At 40.7% G+C, this 17,076-nt stretch overlaps 1 protein-coding gene across 3 annotated transcripts in view; it reads right to left on the minus strand.

Annotated features, from left to right (window-relative positions):
* IREB2 (iron responsive element binding protein 2) overlaps positions 1-17,076 on the minus strand; it is a gene marked incomplete in the record, with an annotated part of 432,524 nt that overhangs the window by 287,114 nt on the left and 128,334 nt on the right. For all 3 annotated transcript variants that reach the window (XM_053717273.1, XM_053717272.1, XM_053717271.1), the window contains 3 exon segments: positions 9,965-10,059; positions 10,330-10,501; positions 11,034-11,173. In XM_053717273.1, the coding sequence (XP_053573248.1) occupies positions 9,965-10,059; positions 10,330-10,501; positions 11,034-11,173 (407 nt within the window).

Genomic DNA, 17,076 nt, shown 5'->3' on the forward strand with positions numbered 1-17,076 from the left:
GTGAGGAGGGGATGATGCAGTACCATGCTTACTCCCCTCACTTGAGGAATCATCTTGGGCATCATTTTCTCTAAATTTTGTGTCACATAAATCACATCTATTTAAATGAGAAGGAACCTTGGCTTCCCCACATTCAGAACACAGTCTATCTGGTAGTTCAGACATGTTAAACAGGCAAAAACTTGATAACAAAGTACAAAAAACGTTTTAAAATAAACCGTTACTGTCACTTTAAATTTTAAACTGAACACACTTTATTACTGCAATTGCGAAAAAGTATGAAGGAATTGTTCAAAATTCACCAAAATTTCACCACAGTGTCTTAAAGCCTTAAAAGTATTGCACACCAAATTTGGAAGTTTTAACCCTTAAAATAACGGAACCGGAGCCGTTTTTATATTTAACCCCTTTACAGTCCCTGGTATCTGCTTTGCTGAGACCCAACCAAGCCCAAAGGGGAATACGATACCAAATGACGCCTTCAGAAAGTCTTTTCTAAGTATCAGAGCTCCTCACACATGCATTTGCATGTCATGCTTCTCAAAAACAAGTGCGCAATAGAGGCGCGAAAATGAGACTCTGCCTATGATTAGGGAAAGCCCCTAGAGAATAAGGTGTCCAATACAGTGCCTGCCGGTTATTTTACATAATTCCCAAGATTAAAATAATTCCTCAAGGCTATGGAGTATAAAATATGTTTATATATAAATCGATTTAGCCCAGAAAATGTCTACAGTCTTAAAAAGCCCTTGTGAAGCCCTTTTTTTCTTTCTGTAATAAAAATGGCTTACCGGATCCCATAGGGAAAATGACAGCTTCCAGCATTACATCGTCTTGTTAGAATGTGTCATACCTCAAGCAGCAAAAGTCTGCTCACTGTTCCCCCAACTGAAGTTAATTCCTCTCAACAGTCCTGTGTGGAAACAGCCATCGATTTTAGTAACGGTTGCTAAAATCATTTTCCTCTTACAAACAGAAATCTTCATCTCTTTTCTGTTTCAGAGTAAATAGTACATACCAGCACTATTTTAAAATAACAAACTCTTGATTGAATAATAAAAACTACAGTTAAACACTAAAAAACTCTAAGCCATCTCCGTGGAGATGTTGCCTGTACAACGGCAAAGAGAATGACTGGGGAAGGCGGAGCCTAGGAGGGATCATGTCACCAGCTTTGCTGGGCTCTTTGCCATTTCCTGTTGGGGAAGAGAATATCCCACAAGTAAGGATGACGCCGTGGACCGGACACACCTATGTTGGAGAAATTAGACTGTCTAGTCTTGGCTTTGGCTTTGTCCTGAGGCAGGGCATGGCCTTTACCTCCTGTAATGTCAGCGATAATCTCTTTCAACCCGGGCCCGAATAAGGTCTGCCCTTTGAAAGGTATATTAAGCAATTTAGACTTAGAAGTAACATCAGCTGACCAGGATTTTAGCCACAGCGCCCTGCGTGCCTGAATGGCGAATCCTGAATTCTTCGCCGTAAGTTTAGTAAGATGTACTACGGCCTCCGAAATGAATGAATTAGCTAGTTTAAGGACTCTAAGCCTGTCCGTAATGTCGTCCAGAGTAGCTGAACCAATGTTCTCTTCCAGAGACTCAATCCAGAATGCCGCTGCAGCCGTGATCGGCGCAATGCATGCAAGGGGTTGCAATATAAAACCTTGTTGAACAAACATTTTCTTAAGGTAACCCTCTAATTTTTTATCCATTGGATCTGAAAAAGCACAGCTATCCTCCACCGGGATAGTGGTACGCTTAGCTAAGGTAGAAACTGCTCCCTCCACCTTAGGGACCGTTTGCCATAAGTCCCTTGTGGTGGCGTCTATTGGAAACATTTTTCTAAATATCGGAGGGGGTGAGAACGGCACACCGGGTCTATCCCACTCCTTAGTAACAATTTCAGTAAGTCTCTTAGGTATAGGAAAAACCTCAGTACTCGTCGGTACCGCAAAATATTTATCCAACCTACACATTTTCTCTGGTATTGCAACTGTGTTACAATCATTCAGAGCCGCTAACACCTCCCCTAGTAATACACGGAGGTTTTCCAGTTTAAATTTAAAATTTGAAATATCTGAATCCAGTCTGTTTGGATCAGAACCGTCACCCACAGAATGAAGTTCTCCGTCCTCATGTTCTGCCACCTATGACGCAGTGTCTGACATGGCCCTAATATTATCAGCGCACTCTGTTCTCACCCCAGAGTGATCACGCTTACCTCTTAGTTCTGGTAATTTAGCCAAAACCTCAGTCATAACAGTAGCCATATCCTGTAATGTGATATGTAATGGCCGCCCAGATGTACTCGGCGCTACAATATCACGCACCTCCCTCTGAGCGGGAGATGTAGGTACTGACACGTGAGGCGAGTTAGTCGGCATAACTCTCCCCTCGTTGTTTGGTGAAATTTGTTCAATTTGTACAGATTGACTTTTATTTAAAGTAGCATCAATACAGTTAGTACATAAATTTCTATTGGGCTCCACTTTGGCATTGCAACAAATGACACAGGTATCATCCTCTGAATCAGACATGTTTAACACACTAGCAAATAAACTTGTAACTTGGAAATACAATTCAATTAGAATAATATTAAAACGTACTGTGCCTTTAAGAAGCACAGAAGATCTATGACAGTTGAAAATTAATAAATTGAAACAGTTATAGCCTCAATCCTTGTAAATAACACAACTTTAGCAAAGGTTTAATCCCATTAGCAAAGATAACAAATTCTGAAAGCAGGAAACAAATTACAGAATAAACGTTTTTTATCTCAGTCAAACTATAATTCTCACAGCTCTGCTGAGAGAAATTACCTCCCTCAAAATAAGTTTTGAAGACCCCTGAGCTCTGTAGAGATGAACCGGATCATGCAGGGAATACAATGAGTTGCTGACTGAAATATTTGATGCGTAGTAAAAGCGCCAAAAAACGTCCCCTCCCCCTCACACACAGCAGTGAGGGAGAACAGAAACTGTCAGAAAACAGATTAAGCAACTACCAAGTGGAAAAATAGTGCCCAAACATTTATTCACTCAGTACCTCAGTAAATGAAAACGATTTTACATTCCAGCAAAAACATAATTTATGCTTACCTGATAAATTCCTTTCTTCTGTTGTGTGATCAGTCCACGGGTCATCATTACTTCTGGGATATAACTCCTCCCCAACAGGAAATGCAAGAGGATTCACCCAGCAGAGCTGCATATAGCTCCTCCCCCCTACGTCACTCCCAGTCATTTGACCAAGAATCAACGAGAAAGGAGAAACCAAGGGTGAAGTGGTGACTGGAGTATAATTTAAAAGATATTTACCTGCCTTAAAAACAGGGCGGGCCGTGGACTGATCACACAACAGAAGAAAGGAATTTATCAGGTAAGCATAAATTATGTTTTCTTCTGTTATGTGTGATCAGTCCACGGGTCATCATTACTTCTGGGATACCAATACCAAAGCAAAAGTACACGGATGACGGGAGGGATAGGCAGGCTCATTATACAGAAGGAACCACTGCCTGAAGAACCTTTCTCCCAAAAATAGCCTCCGAAGAAGCAAAAGTGTCAAATTTGTAAAATTTGGAAAAGGTATGAAGCGAAGACCAAGTTGCAGCCTTGCAAATCTGTTCAACAGAGGCCTCATTCTTAAAGGCCCAAGTGGAAGCCACAGCTCTAGTGGAATGAGCTGTAATTCTTTCAGGAGGCTGCTGTCCAGCAGTCTCATAGGCTAAACGTATTATGCTACGAAGCCAAAAAGAGAGAGAGGTAGCAGAAGCTTTTTGACCTCTCCTCTGTCCAGAATAAACGACAAACAGGGAAGAAGTTTGACGAAAATCTTTAGTTGCCTGCAAGTAGAACTTGAGGGCACGAACTACATCCAGATTGTGTAGAAGACGTTCCTTCTTTGAAGAAGGGTTTGGACACAGGGATGGAACAACAATCTCTTGATTGATATTCCTGTTAGTGACTACCTTAGGTAAGAACCCAGGTTTAGTACGCAGAACTACCTTGTCTGAGTGAAAAATCAGATAAGGAGAATCACAATGTAAGGCTGATAACTCAGAGACTCTTCGAGCCGAGGAAATAGCCATTAAAAACAGAACTTTCCAAGATAACAATTTTATATCAATGGAATGAAGGGGTTCAAACGGAACACCCTGTAAAACGTTGAGAACTAAGTTTAAACTCCATGGCGGAGCAACAGCTTTAAACACAGGCTTGATCCTAGCCAAAGCCTGACAAAAAGCCTGGACGTCTGGATTTTCTGACAGACGCCTGTGTAACAAGATAGACAGAGCTGAGATCTGTCCCTTTAATGAGCTAGCCGATAAACCCTTATCTAAACCTTCTTGTAGAAAGGACAATATCCTAGGAATCCTAACTTTACTCCAGGAGAAACCTTTGGATTCGCACCAGTATAGGTATTTACGCCATATCTGATGGTAAATCCTTCTGGTAACAGGCTTCCTAGCCTGTATCAGGGTATCAATAACCGACTCAGAAAAACCACGTTTTGATAAGATCAATCGTTCAATTTCCAAGCAGTCAGCTTCAGAGAAGTTAGATTTTGATGTTTGAATGGACCCTGTATCAGAAGGTCCTGTCTTAGAGGTAGAGACCAAGGCGGACAGGATGACATGTCCACTAGATCTGCATACCAAGTCCTGCGTGGCCATGCAGGTGCTATTAGAATCACTGATGCTCTCTCCTGTTTGATTTTGGCAATCAATCGAGGAAGCAGCGGGAAGGGTGGAAACACATAGGCCATCCCGAAGTTCCAAGGTGCTGTCAAAGCATCTATCAGAACCGCTCCCGGATCCCTGGATCTGGACCCGTAGTGAGGAAGTTTGGCGTTTTGGCGAGACGCCATGAGATCTATCTCTGGTTTGCCCCAACGTCGAAGTATTTGGGCAAAGACCTCCGGATGAAGTTCCCACTCCCCCGGATGAAAAGTCTGACGACTCAAGAAATCCGCCTCCCAGTTCTCCACTCCCGGGATGTGGATTGCTGACAGGTGGCAAGAGTGAGACTCTGCCCAGCGAATTATCTTTGATACTTCCATCATTGCTAGGGAGCTTCTTGTCCCTCCCTGATGGTTGATGTAAGCTACAGTCGTGATGTTGTCCGACTGAAACCTGATGAACCCCCGAGTTGTTAACTGGGGCCAAGCCAGAAGGGCATTGAGAACTGCTCTCAATTCCAGAATGTTTATTGGAAGGAGACTCTCCTCCTGATTCCATAGTCCCTGAGCCTTCAGAGAATTCCAGACAGCGCCCCAACCTAGTAGGCTGGCGTCTGTTGTTACAACCGTCCAGTCTGGCCTGCTGAATGGCATCCCCCTGGACAGGTGTGGCCGATAAAGCCACCATAGAAGAGAATTTCTGGTCTCTTGATTCAGATTCAGAGTAGGGGACAAATCTGAGTAATCCCCATTCCACTGACTTAGCATGCACAATTGCAGCGGTCTGAGATGTAGGCGTGCAAAAGGTACTATGTCCATTGCCGCTACCATTAAGCCGATCACCTCCATGCATTGAGCTACTGACGGGTGTTGAATGGAATGAAGGACACGGCAAGCATTTTGAAGTTTTGTTAACCTGTCCTCTGTCAGGTAAATCTTCATTTCTACAGAATCTATAAGAGTCCCCAAGAAAGGAACTCTTGTGAGAGGAGAAAGAGAACTCTTCTTTTCGTTCACTTTCCATCCATGCGACCTTAGAAATGCCAGAACTAACTCTGTATGAGACTTGGCAGTTTGAAAGCTTGAAGCTTGTATTAGAATGTCGTCTAGGTACGGAGCTACCGAAATTCCTCGCGGTCTTAGTACCGCCAGAAGGGCACCCAGAACCTTTGTGAAGATTCTTGGAGCCGTAGCCAATCCGAATGGAAGAGCTACAAACTGGTAGTGCCTGTCTAAGAAGGCAAACCTTAGATACCGGTAATGATCTTTGTGAATCGGTATGTGAAGGTAAGCATCCTTTAAATCCACTGTGGTCATGTACTGACCCTTTTGGATCATGGGTAAGATTGTCCGAATAGTTTCCATTTTGAACGATGGAACTCTTAGGAATTTGTTTAGAATCTTTAAATCTAAGATTGGCCTGAAAGTTCCCTCTTTTTTGGGAACCACAAACAGGTTTGAGTAAAACCCTTGTCCTTGTTCCGACCGCGGAACCGGATGGATCACTCCCATTAATAACAGATCTTGTACACAGCGTAGAAACGCTTCTTTCTTTATCTGGTTTGTTGACAACCTTGACAGATGAAATCTCCCTCTTGGGGGAGAGAATTTGAAGTCTAGAAGGTATCCCTGAGATATGATCTCTAGCGCCCAGGGATCCTGAACATCTCTTGCCCAAGCCTGGGCGAAGAGAGAAAGTCTGCCCCCCACTAGATCCGGTCCCGGATCGGGGGCTCTCGGTTCATGCTGTCTTTGGGGCAGCAGCAGGTTTCCTGGCCTGCTTGCCCTTGTTCCAGGACTGGTTAGGTTTCCAGCCTTGTCTGTAACGAGCAACAGCTCCTTCCTGTTTTGGTGCAGTGGAAGTTGATGCTGCTCCTGTTTTGAAATTCCGAAAGGGACGAAAATTAGACTGTCTAGCCTTAGCTTTGGCTTTGTCTTGAGGCAGGGCGTGGCCCTTACCTCCTGTAATGTCAGCGATAATTTCTTTCAAACCGGGCCCAAATAAAGTTTGCCCCTTGAAAGGTATATTAAGTAATTTGGACTTAGAAGTTACATCAGCTGACCAGGATTTTAGCCACAGCGCCCTACGTGCCTGGATGGCGAATCCTGAGTTCTTAGCCGTAAGTTTGGTTAAATGTACTACGGCCTCCGAAATGAATGAATTAGCTAGTTTAAGGACTCTAAGCCTGTCCGTAATGTCGTCCAGCGTAGTTGAACTAAGGTTCTCTTCCAGAGACTCAATCCAAAATGCTGCCGCAGCCGTAATCGGCGCGATACATGCAAGGGGTTGCAATATAAAACCTTGTTGAACAAACATTTTCTTAAGGTAACCCTCTAATTTTTTATCCATTGGATCTGAAAAAGCACAGCTATCCTCCACCGGGATAGTGGTACGCTTAGCTAAAGTAGAAACTGCTCCCTCCACCTTAGGGACCGTTTGCCATAAGTCCCGTGTGGTGGCGTCTATTGGAAACATCTTTCTAAATATTGGAGGGGGTGAGAACGGCACACCGGGTCTATCCCACTCCTTAGTAACAATTTCAGTTAGTCTCTTAGGTATAGGAAAAACGTCAGTACTCGCCGGTACCGCAAAGTATTTATCCAACCTACACAATTACTCTGGTATCGCAACAGTGTTACAATCATTAAGAGCCGCTAAAACCTCCCCTAGTAATACACGGAGGTTTTCCAATTTAAATTTAAAATTTGAAATATCTGAATCCAATTTGTTTGGATCAGAACCGTCACCCACAGAATGAAGCTCTCCGTCCTCATGCTCTGCAAGCTGTGACGCAGTATCAGACATGGCCCTAGTATTATCAGCGCACTCTGTTCTCACCCCAGAGTGATCACGCTTGCCTCTTAGTTCTGGTAATTTAGCCAAAACTTCAGTCATAACAGTAGCCATATCTTGTAATGTTATCTGTAATGGCCGCCCAGATGTACTAGGCGCCATAATATCACGCACCTCCCGGGCGGGAGATGCAGGTACTGCCGCGTGAGGCGAGTTAGTCGGCATAACTCTCCCCTCGCTATTTGGTGAAATTTGTTCAAATTGTACAGATTGGCTTTTATTTAAGGTAGCATCAATACAGTTAGTACATAAATTTCTATTGGGCTCCACCTTGGCATTGGAACAAATGACACAGGTATCTTCCTCTGAGTCAGACATGTTTAACACACTAGCAATAAACTTGCAACTTGGTTAAAATCTTATTTAACAAAAAACGTACTGTGCCTCAGAGAAGCACTAAACGATTAAATGACAGTTGAAATAATGAACTGAAAAACAGTTATAGCATCAATCTTTAAAAAAACACAACTTTTAGTAAAGGTTTGTTCCCATTAGTAAATTAACAATAATTAAATTTGCAATAAAAATTACAGAGCAACGTTTTTTATTCACAGTCAATATAAAAGTCTCACAGCTCTGCTGAGAGAATCTACCTCCCTTCAAAGAAGTTTGAAGACCCCTGAGTTCTGTCAGAGATGAACCGGATCATGCAGGAAATAAAAGAGTAACTGACTGGAAATTTGTGATGCGTAGCAGAGAGCGCCAAAAACGGCCCCTCCCCCTCACACACCGCAGTGAAGAGAAACGAAACTGTCACAATTAAAACAAGCAACTGCCAAGTGGAAAAATAATGCCCAAATAATTATTCACTCAGTACCTCAGAAATGCAAACGATTCTACATTCCAGCAAAAACGTTTAACATGATAAATACCTATTAAAAGGTTTTTAGTGTACTTTTAACAGAGTAGTTCCGGTGAAATACCATCCCCAGAATACTGAAGTGTATACATACATGTCATTATAACGGTATGGCAGGATTTTCTCATCAATTCCATTCAGAAAATAAAAACTGCTACATACCTCGATGCAGATTCATCTGCCCGCTGTCCCCTGATCTGAAGCCTTTACCTCCCTCAGATGGCCGAGAACAGCAATATGATCTAAACTACTCCGGTTAAAATCATAGTAAAAAAACTCTGGTAGATTCTTCCTCAAACTCTGCCAGAGAAATAATAACACGCTCCGGTGCTATTGTAAAATAACAAACTTTTGATTGAAGTCATAAAAACTAAGTATAATCACCATAGTCCTCTCACACATCCTATCTAGTCGTTGGGTGCAAGAGAATGACTGGGAGTGACGTAGGGGGGAGGAGCTATATGCAGCTCTGCTGGGTGAATCCTCTTGCATTTCCTGTTGGGGAGGAGTTATATCCCAGAAGTAATGATGACCCGTGGACTGATCACACATAACAGAAGAAAACGTTAAACATAATCTCTAGTTATTAAACAGCTTTATGTATTTCTTACAGTGTAATTCTAGTGAAGTACCATTCCCCAGAATACTGAAGTGTAAAGTATACATACATGACATTATATCGGTATGGCAGGATTTTCTCATCAATTCCATTGTCAGAAAATAAAAACTGCTACATACCTCTATGCAGATTCATCTGCCCGCTGTCCCCTGATCTGAAGTTTACCTCTCCTCAGATGGCCGAGAAACAGCAATATGATCTTAACTACTCCGGCTAAAATCATAACAAAAACTCTGGTAGATTCTTCTTCAAACTCTGCCAGAGAGATAATAACACACTCCGGTGCTATTTTAAAATAACAAACTTTTGATTGAAGATATAAAATTAAGTATAATCACCATAGTCCTCTCACACATCCTATCTAGTCGTTGGGTGCAAGAGAATGACTGGGAGTGACGTAGAGGGGAGGAGCTATATGCAGCTCTGCTGGGTGAATCCTCTTGCACTTCCTGTTGGGGAGGAGTAATATCCCAGAAGTAATGATGACCCGTGGACTGATCACACTTAACAGAAGAAATACTAAATAATAGTTATTATAAATTACATGCTATCAAAATAATAAGAGCAAACAAAACTGTGTATATTGGAGCATGGTGACAATGAGGAAATACTTCAATAGATTTGTATCTTTGCATAATAGTATGGTCAGAGATATGGTAGGGTTGGCTTCAAAGTACATTAACAACTAAGTGAATTTTGTAATTTTGTTTCCTTTCAAACTATGTGTTCTCTTTTGCTAGTCTAACATAAATAAATAACTCAATGTCGGTTTTATTTAGGAATTATTTGCAAAATATTGGAAACCATCCACAAACTAAGAGCACATGAGAAGAGATAAATTAGTTCTAGCATGTAAGAAAACAAAAATAATTCATATTTTATTTTTCACTGAAAAGATAATTCTAAAGCCAACTACATAGTATCTAACTAGATAGTGGATCTTTAAACATTACCTCAGAATACCCTGGAGGTCCATCATCTTCCTCTCTCAGCAATTTCACAGCTTTAAGATAGGCTTCAAACAGCCTAAGTCTGTCAGCCTCAAAACCTAGAGAAGGGATAAAGGAGAGAGACTCTAATGGAAAACGGACGAAAGTGAATTCAGGTAAAATATAGACATGGGTAAAATGTTCTAACCAACTAATAAAAAATGATCAATAGGCTCAGATTTGTAAACATATTACATTTACAATTGATCCAGTGACTATGTCTCAGTTTCTTCTCATAAGTCCATGAGCAGTATTATTTATTAAAACCCTTTTTGTAACCACTTACTACTAGAGAAAATAATGGCAGACAAGGATACAAGACTTCTTACCTGTCTGCTTAAGATGGCTCAAGGTTACTCTATCCACTGGAAAGAAGGCCACGGTTGCTCCATACTCTGGACACATGTTGGCTATTGTGGTACGATCAGCAACTGACAGCTGAGAGACCCCAGTCCCAAAGAACTCCACAAATTTGCCATCTAGGTTGGCCTGTCTTAATTGCTGCATAATAAACAAGTGATTACTGTAATGGAGATATTTCTACCTGAACAAAGACCACTCCCTTATTATTAGCTATATATAAAAAAAAAAGAACCTTCTTTACATTGGAATACTAGCTTTATGACTAATCTATGAGCAAGATTATTAGTTATAAAAATGTATTCCGTCATTGCCATTACAGATCTATATAGTGTGTGCATAACTATCCACTATATGAGAGGCAGATATATTGTTCAGGGTTATTTGTTTTTAAAGGAATCGTATAAATGTAAAGGAATGGGGACAAGAAAAAACCCAAAATAAAACGACAAGCACAAACCCTGTACAGATACACTATCAGTATATAATTAAGGGTGTAAGAGCATATATAACATGTGCCACTAAATATTCCAAAGGATCATTCCCATTGGAGTTTTCATCAGGTTCAGGCAATGAAAATGGGTCTTATTTTGTTTGAAATGTTTAGGTTCTCTATTTTTAAACATTTTATATTGTTCACAGTATGTACCAAAAAGCCTACAATGCAACTTACCTTAGTGATGCTTAAAACAACATCTATAGAAGTTGCAAGAAGGCTGACAGAGCCGGTCAGTTTACATCCAACCACCTCTGGCAGGGTAAAAGTAATAGGCACTCCTAGCATAGCCGCTTCTGACTCAATTCCTCCTACCCCTATAATAAATGTATAGGATCAATATGTACACGACTACTACAATACAGATTTCTTATAGTGTCTACTATTTTTTTAAAGAAAAAAAAAAAAAAAAAACCTAAAAAAAGACAACGGTGAAACATTTGAAACATTAAAGAAAAAGGTGGAGAAGGAATAAATGGAAATCACACAATTAAGGCAGCAAAATAAAGGAAATAAAATAAAATGCATAAACAGTGTGACAGCAGATAAGACAAAAGATAATGCCATATACAGGTGAAACTCGAAAAATTAGAATATCGTGAAAAAGTTAATTTATTTCACTAATTTAAAAGGTGAAACTAATATATGACATAGACTAATTACATGCAAAGCAAGATAGTTCAAGCCGTGATTTGTCATATTTGTGATGACTATGGCTTACAGCTCATGAAAAACCCAAATCCACAATCTCAGAAAATTAGAATATTACATGCAATCAATAAAACAAGTATTGTACATAGAACAATATCGGACCTCTGAAAAGTATAAGCATGCATACTGTATGTACTCAGTACTTGGTTTGGGCCCCTTTTGCAGCAATTACTGCCTCAATGCGGCGTGGCATGGAAGCTATCAGCTTGTGGCACTGCTGAGGTGTTATGGAAGACCAGGATGCTTCAATAGCGGCCTTCAGCTCTTCTGCATTGTTCGGTCTCATGTCTCATCTTTCTCTTGGCAATGCCCCATAGATCATCTACGGGGTTCAGGTCAGGCGACTTTGCTGGTCAATCAAGCACAGTAATCCCACGGTCATTGAACCAGGTTTTGGTGCTTTTGGCAGTGTGGGCAGGTGCCAGGTCCTGCTGGAAAATTAAGTCAGCATCCCCATACAGCTCGTCTGCGGAAGGAAGCATGAAGTGCTCCAAAATCTCCTGGTAGACAGCTGCGTTGACCCTGGACTTAATGAAGCACAGTGGACCAACACCAGCAGATGACATGGTTCCCCATATTAACACAGACTGTGGAAACTTCACAATGGACTTCAAGCATCTTGCAGTGTGTGCCTCTCTTTCTCCATACTCTGGGTCATTGGTTTCCAAATGAGATGCAAAATTTGCTCTCCTCAGAAAAGAGGACTTTGAACCACTGAGCAACAGACCAGATCTGTTTTTCTTTAGCCCAGGTAAGATGCTTCTGACGTTGTTTGTTGTTCAGGAGTGGCTTGACAAGAGGAATACAACATTTAAAGCCCATGTCCAGGATCCGTCTGTGTGTGGTGGCTCTTGATGCACTGACTCCAGCCTCAGTCCACTCCTTGTGAAAGTCCCCAACACTTTTGAATGGCCTTTTCCTGACAATCCTCTCCAGGCTGCGGTCATCCCTGCTGCTTGTGCACCGTTTTCTTCCACACTTTTCCCTTCCACATAACTTTCTATTAATGTGCTTTGATACAGCACTTTGGGAACATCCAACTTCTTTTGCAATTACCTTTTGAGACTTTCCCTCCTTATGGAGGGTGTCAATGATGGTTTGCTGCACAACTGTCAGGTCAGCAGTCTTTCCCATGATTGTGATTCCTACTGAACCAGAATGAGAGACCATTTAAAAGGTTCAGGAACCCTTTGCAGGTGTTATGGCTTAATTAGCTGATTCGAGTGGGACACTTTGAGCCTAGAATATTGCACCTTTTCACAATATTCTAATTTACTGAGATTGTTCTATGTACAATCCTTGTTTTATTGATTGCATGTAATATTCTAATTTTCTGAGATTGTGGATTTGGGTTTTTCATGAGCTGTAAGCCATAGTCATCACAATTATGACAAATCACGGCTTGAACTATCTTGCTTTGCATGTAATGAGTCTCTCTCATATATTAGTTTCACCTTTTAAGTTGCATTAGTGAAATAAATTAACTTTTGCACGATATTCTAATTTTTTGAGTTTCACCTGTATAGCACTCCTAACAGTCTATTAAAGAAAATGTTTAGGCTTGCTTAATGAATACTCAATATAGAGAACCCACTTTACAGTGTCCTGCATAAGTATTCACCCCCTCGGATGTTTCCACATTTTCAAAGTGTTACAACCTGGAATTAAAATTAAATTATTTTTATTGGCATTTTCACAACATGCCTAAATGTCAAAAAGACATTTGTTGATAACATATGTATTCAACACATCAATACTTGGTAGAACTACCTTTAGCTCCAGGTACAGTTAAATGTCTTTTGAAGTATGTCTAATAGCTATGCACATCAGAATCCTTCAAATTTGCAAAAAGCACTCAAGCACTCTCAGGTTGAAAGGGAACCTTAAAGTCTTCCCATATATTCTCAACCACATTGAGGTCTGAGCTTTGATTAGCTATTCTAAGACATTCCAGTTCTTGGGTCATTAACCTACAGTAAAGTGAACCTACACTCCAGTCTCAAGCCTCATGCAGACTAAATAAGTTTTCCTTTAGGTTTGCTTTTATTTCGCTCCATTCATCTTGCCCTTAATCCTGACCAGTTTACTAGTGCCTGCCAATGAAAAGCATTCTCACAATATGATGCTACCATTCTTCAGTGTGAGGATGGTGTTCTCAGGGTGATGAGTGGTGTTGGGTTTGTTCTGTACATAGCATTATGTGCCAATGCTTTTAGTGTTTCAAAAATGGCTTTATTTTCGCAATACATCCATGATACCTAGCTTTGTGGATCATGTGGGTTATAATGGCCCCATGGATAATTTTACCCAGCTCAGACATTGATATGTCCAGCTACCATTGGCTTCTTGGTCAGTTTTATAATTAATGCTGTCTTTACCTGGTCACTGATTGGAGCTTCTGCAGAACTTCAACCTGGACTTGTTTTGGTCTGCATGATGCAGTTTATGATATGCTAACAAACTCTGAGGCACTCCAGAAACAGGTGTATTCATTTTGAGAGATCGCATGACACTTTAAATGCAAAGGTAGACTCTAACTAATTATGTGGCTTCTGACAGCACCAGGTGTTAATGATCACTTATATAACCAACAAATATATATATATTTTTTGTTTTAATGGTTTTGTCACAATGAAAGAGGTATGTTATACCCATAAAATTGTCAATATCCCATTAAAATCCACATTTAGAAAGCTTAGAAAGAGATGCTTATACTATACAGCAACTTCCCTGCATACCTGTTCATGTTAAAGTTTTGTCATAAAATTCAGGTAGACACACATCTAATTAAAGGGACATAAAACAGGTTAAGATCTGCACATATCCTAAAAGGGCTAATTAAGGGCTAAAAAAAATGTTTAAAAATGGCTGGCAAGTATTTTAAAATAATTTTCAAAAATAAGCAAAATGAATTAGCTACCTGGAGAAGCCAACTCCACACCTCTTATCAGTGTTTAGACACAGGCACTGAATTTCAACTGTGTTCACAGTTTCTAGGCATGCTCCAGCAGATAATCCCTATGCACTTTTGCATTCTACCAAAAGAACAAAATAGATACAGCCATAGAAGGAAATGTGGGGGGGGAGTTACAGCTTTACAATTCAGAAACTAAAAAAAAATTACTTAAGAACTTACCTGATAAATTAATTTCTTTCATATTGGCAAGAGTCCATGAGCTAGTGACATATGGGATATATAATCCTACCAGGAGGGGCAAAGTTTCCCAAACCTCAAAATGCCTATAAATACACCCCTCACCACACCCACAATTCAGTTTAACGAATAGCCAAGCAATCGGGTGATAAAGAAAGGAGTAGAAAGCATCAACAAAGGAAATTTGGAAATAATTGTGCTTTATACAAAAATCAAGAGAATAGAGACACGCACTCACTGAGACAGAACAATAGCTAGAAAAACTTCCGTGCTTGTCCACAAGGCCAGTGCCACTCAGGGTGCAGTCTCTTTTTGCACACTATGCCTTTTCACAGAGAAAAAATATCCTGTAGCATATCAGTCTGATCCTGCCCAATGACAGTCCAGCACCGAAATACCAGGCAATTCTTCTCTGAACAAGACAAACAACAAACCCCAGACGTACGTTTCGGCCTCTCTTGGGCCTCGTCAGTGAGGTGCAGTTGCATATCTCTAGGGCATGTGTGCAAGGAGTCCAACGTCTGGTTTCCCCCTTTTTACTCTTAGGGAGACCTAAGAGTAATTTACATAAAATCAAGAGAATAGAGAGACGCACTCACTGAGACAGAACAATAGCTAGAAAAACTTCCATGCTTGTCCACAAGGCCAGTGCCACTCAGGGTGCAGTCTCTTTTTGCACACTATGCCTTTTCACTTGTTCAGAGAAGAATTGCCTGGTATTTCGGTGCTGGACTGTCATTGGGCAGGGTCAGACTGATATGCTACAGGATATTTTTTCTCTGTGAAGGGGCATAGTGTGCTAAAAGAGTATGCACCCTGAGTGGCACCCAAAAATGAACAGGCACGGAAGTTTTTCCAGCTTTTGTTCTGTCTCAGCTGAGTGCATCTCTCTCTCTTTTTATATTTATGCTTTATACAAAAAATCATAACCACCATAAAAAAGGATGGGCCTCATGGACTCTTGCCAATATGAAAGAAACAAATACATCAAAACGGTAGAATTTAGTAAATGTATGCAAAGAGGACCAAGTTGCCGCTTTGCAAATCTGATCAACTGAAGCTTCATTCTTAAAAGCCCACGAAGTAGAGACTGATCTAGTAGAATGAGCTGTAATTCTGAGGCGGGGCCTGACTCAACTCCAAATAAGCTTGATGAATCAAAAGTTTCAACCAAGAAGCCAAGGAAATAGCAGAAGCCTTCTGACCTTTCCTAGGACCAGAAAATAAAACTAATAGACTGGAAGTCTTCCAGAAATCTTTAGTAGCTTCCACATAATATTTCAAGGCTCTTACCACATCCAAAGAATGTAAGGATCTTTCCAAAGAATTCTTAGGATTAAGACATAAGGAAGGGACAATTTCTCTATTAATGTTGTTAGAATTCACAACCTTAGGTAAAAATTGAAAAGTCCGCAAAACTGCCTTATCCTGATGAAAAATCAGAAAAGGAGACTCACAAGAAAGAGCAGATAGCTCAGAAAATCTTCTAGCAGAAGAGATTGCCAAAAAGAACAACCCTTTCCAAGAAAGTAGTTTAATGTCCAAAGAATGCATAGGTTCAAATGGAGGAGCCTGTAAAGCCTTCAGAACCAAATTAAGACTCCAAGGAGGAGAAATTGATTTAATGACAGGCTTAATACGAACTAAATCCTGTACAAAACAGTGTATATCAGGAAGCATAGCAATCTTTCTGTGAAATAAAACAGAAAGAGCAGATACTTGTCCTTTCAAGGAACATGCAGACAAACCCTTATCCAAACCATCCTGAAGAAACTGTAAAATTCTAGGAATTCTAAAATAATGCCAGGAGAATTTATGATAAGAACACAATGAAATGTAAGTCTTCCAAACTCTAAAATAAATCTTTCTAGAGACAGATTTACGAGCTTGTAACATAGTAGTAATCACTGAGTCAGAGAAACCTCTATGACTTAGTACTAAGCGTTCAATTTCCATACCTTCAAACTTAATGATTTGAGATCCTGATGGAAAAAAGGACCTTGAGATAGTAGGTCTGGCCGTAACGGAAGTGGCCAAGGCGGGCAACTGGACAACCGAACCAGATCCGCATACCAAAACCTGTGTGGCCATGCTGGAGTCACCAGCAACACAAATGATTGTTCCATGATGATTTTGGAGATCACTCTTGGAAGGAAAACTAGAGGCGGGAAAATGTAAGCAGGATGATAACACCAAGGAAGTAATATTGAGCCAGATTGTTCGTTCCTGTGAGTGTGCTTCTCTCTGTGTGTATTTAGTAACACCAAGGAAGTGTCAGCGCATCCACTGCTTCCGCCTGAACATCCCTGGACCATGGACAGGTATCTGGGAAGTTTCTTGTTTAGATGAGAGGCC

The sequence above is a fragment of the Bombina bombina genome, chromosome 6 (assembly GCF_027579735.1).
Source record: "Bombina bombina isolate aBomBom1 chromosome 6, aBomBom1.pri, whole genome shotgun sequence".
NCBI classification, from domain to species: Eukaryota; Metazoa; Chordata; class Amphibia; order Anura; family Bombinatoridae; genus Bombina; species Bombina bombina.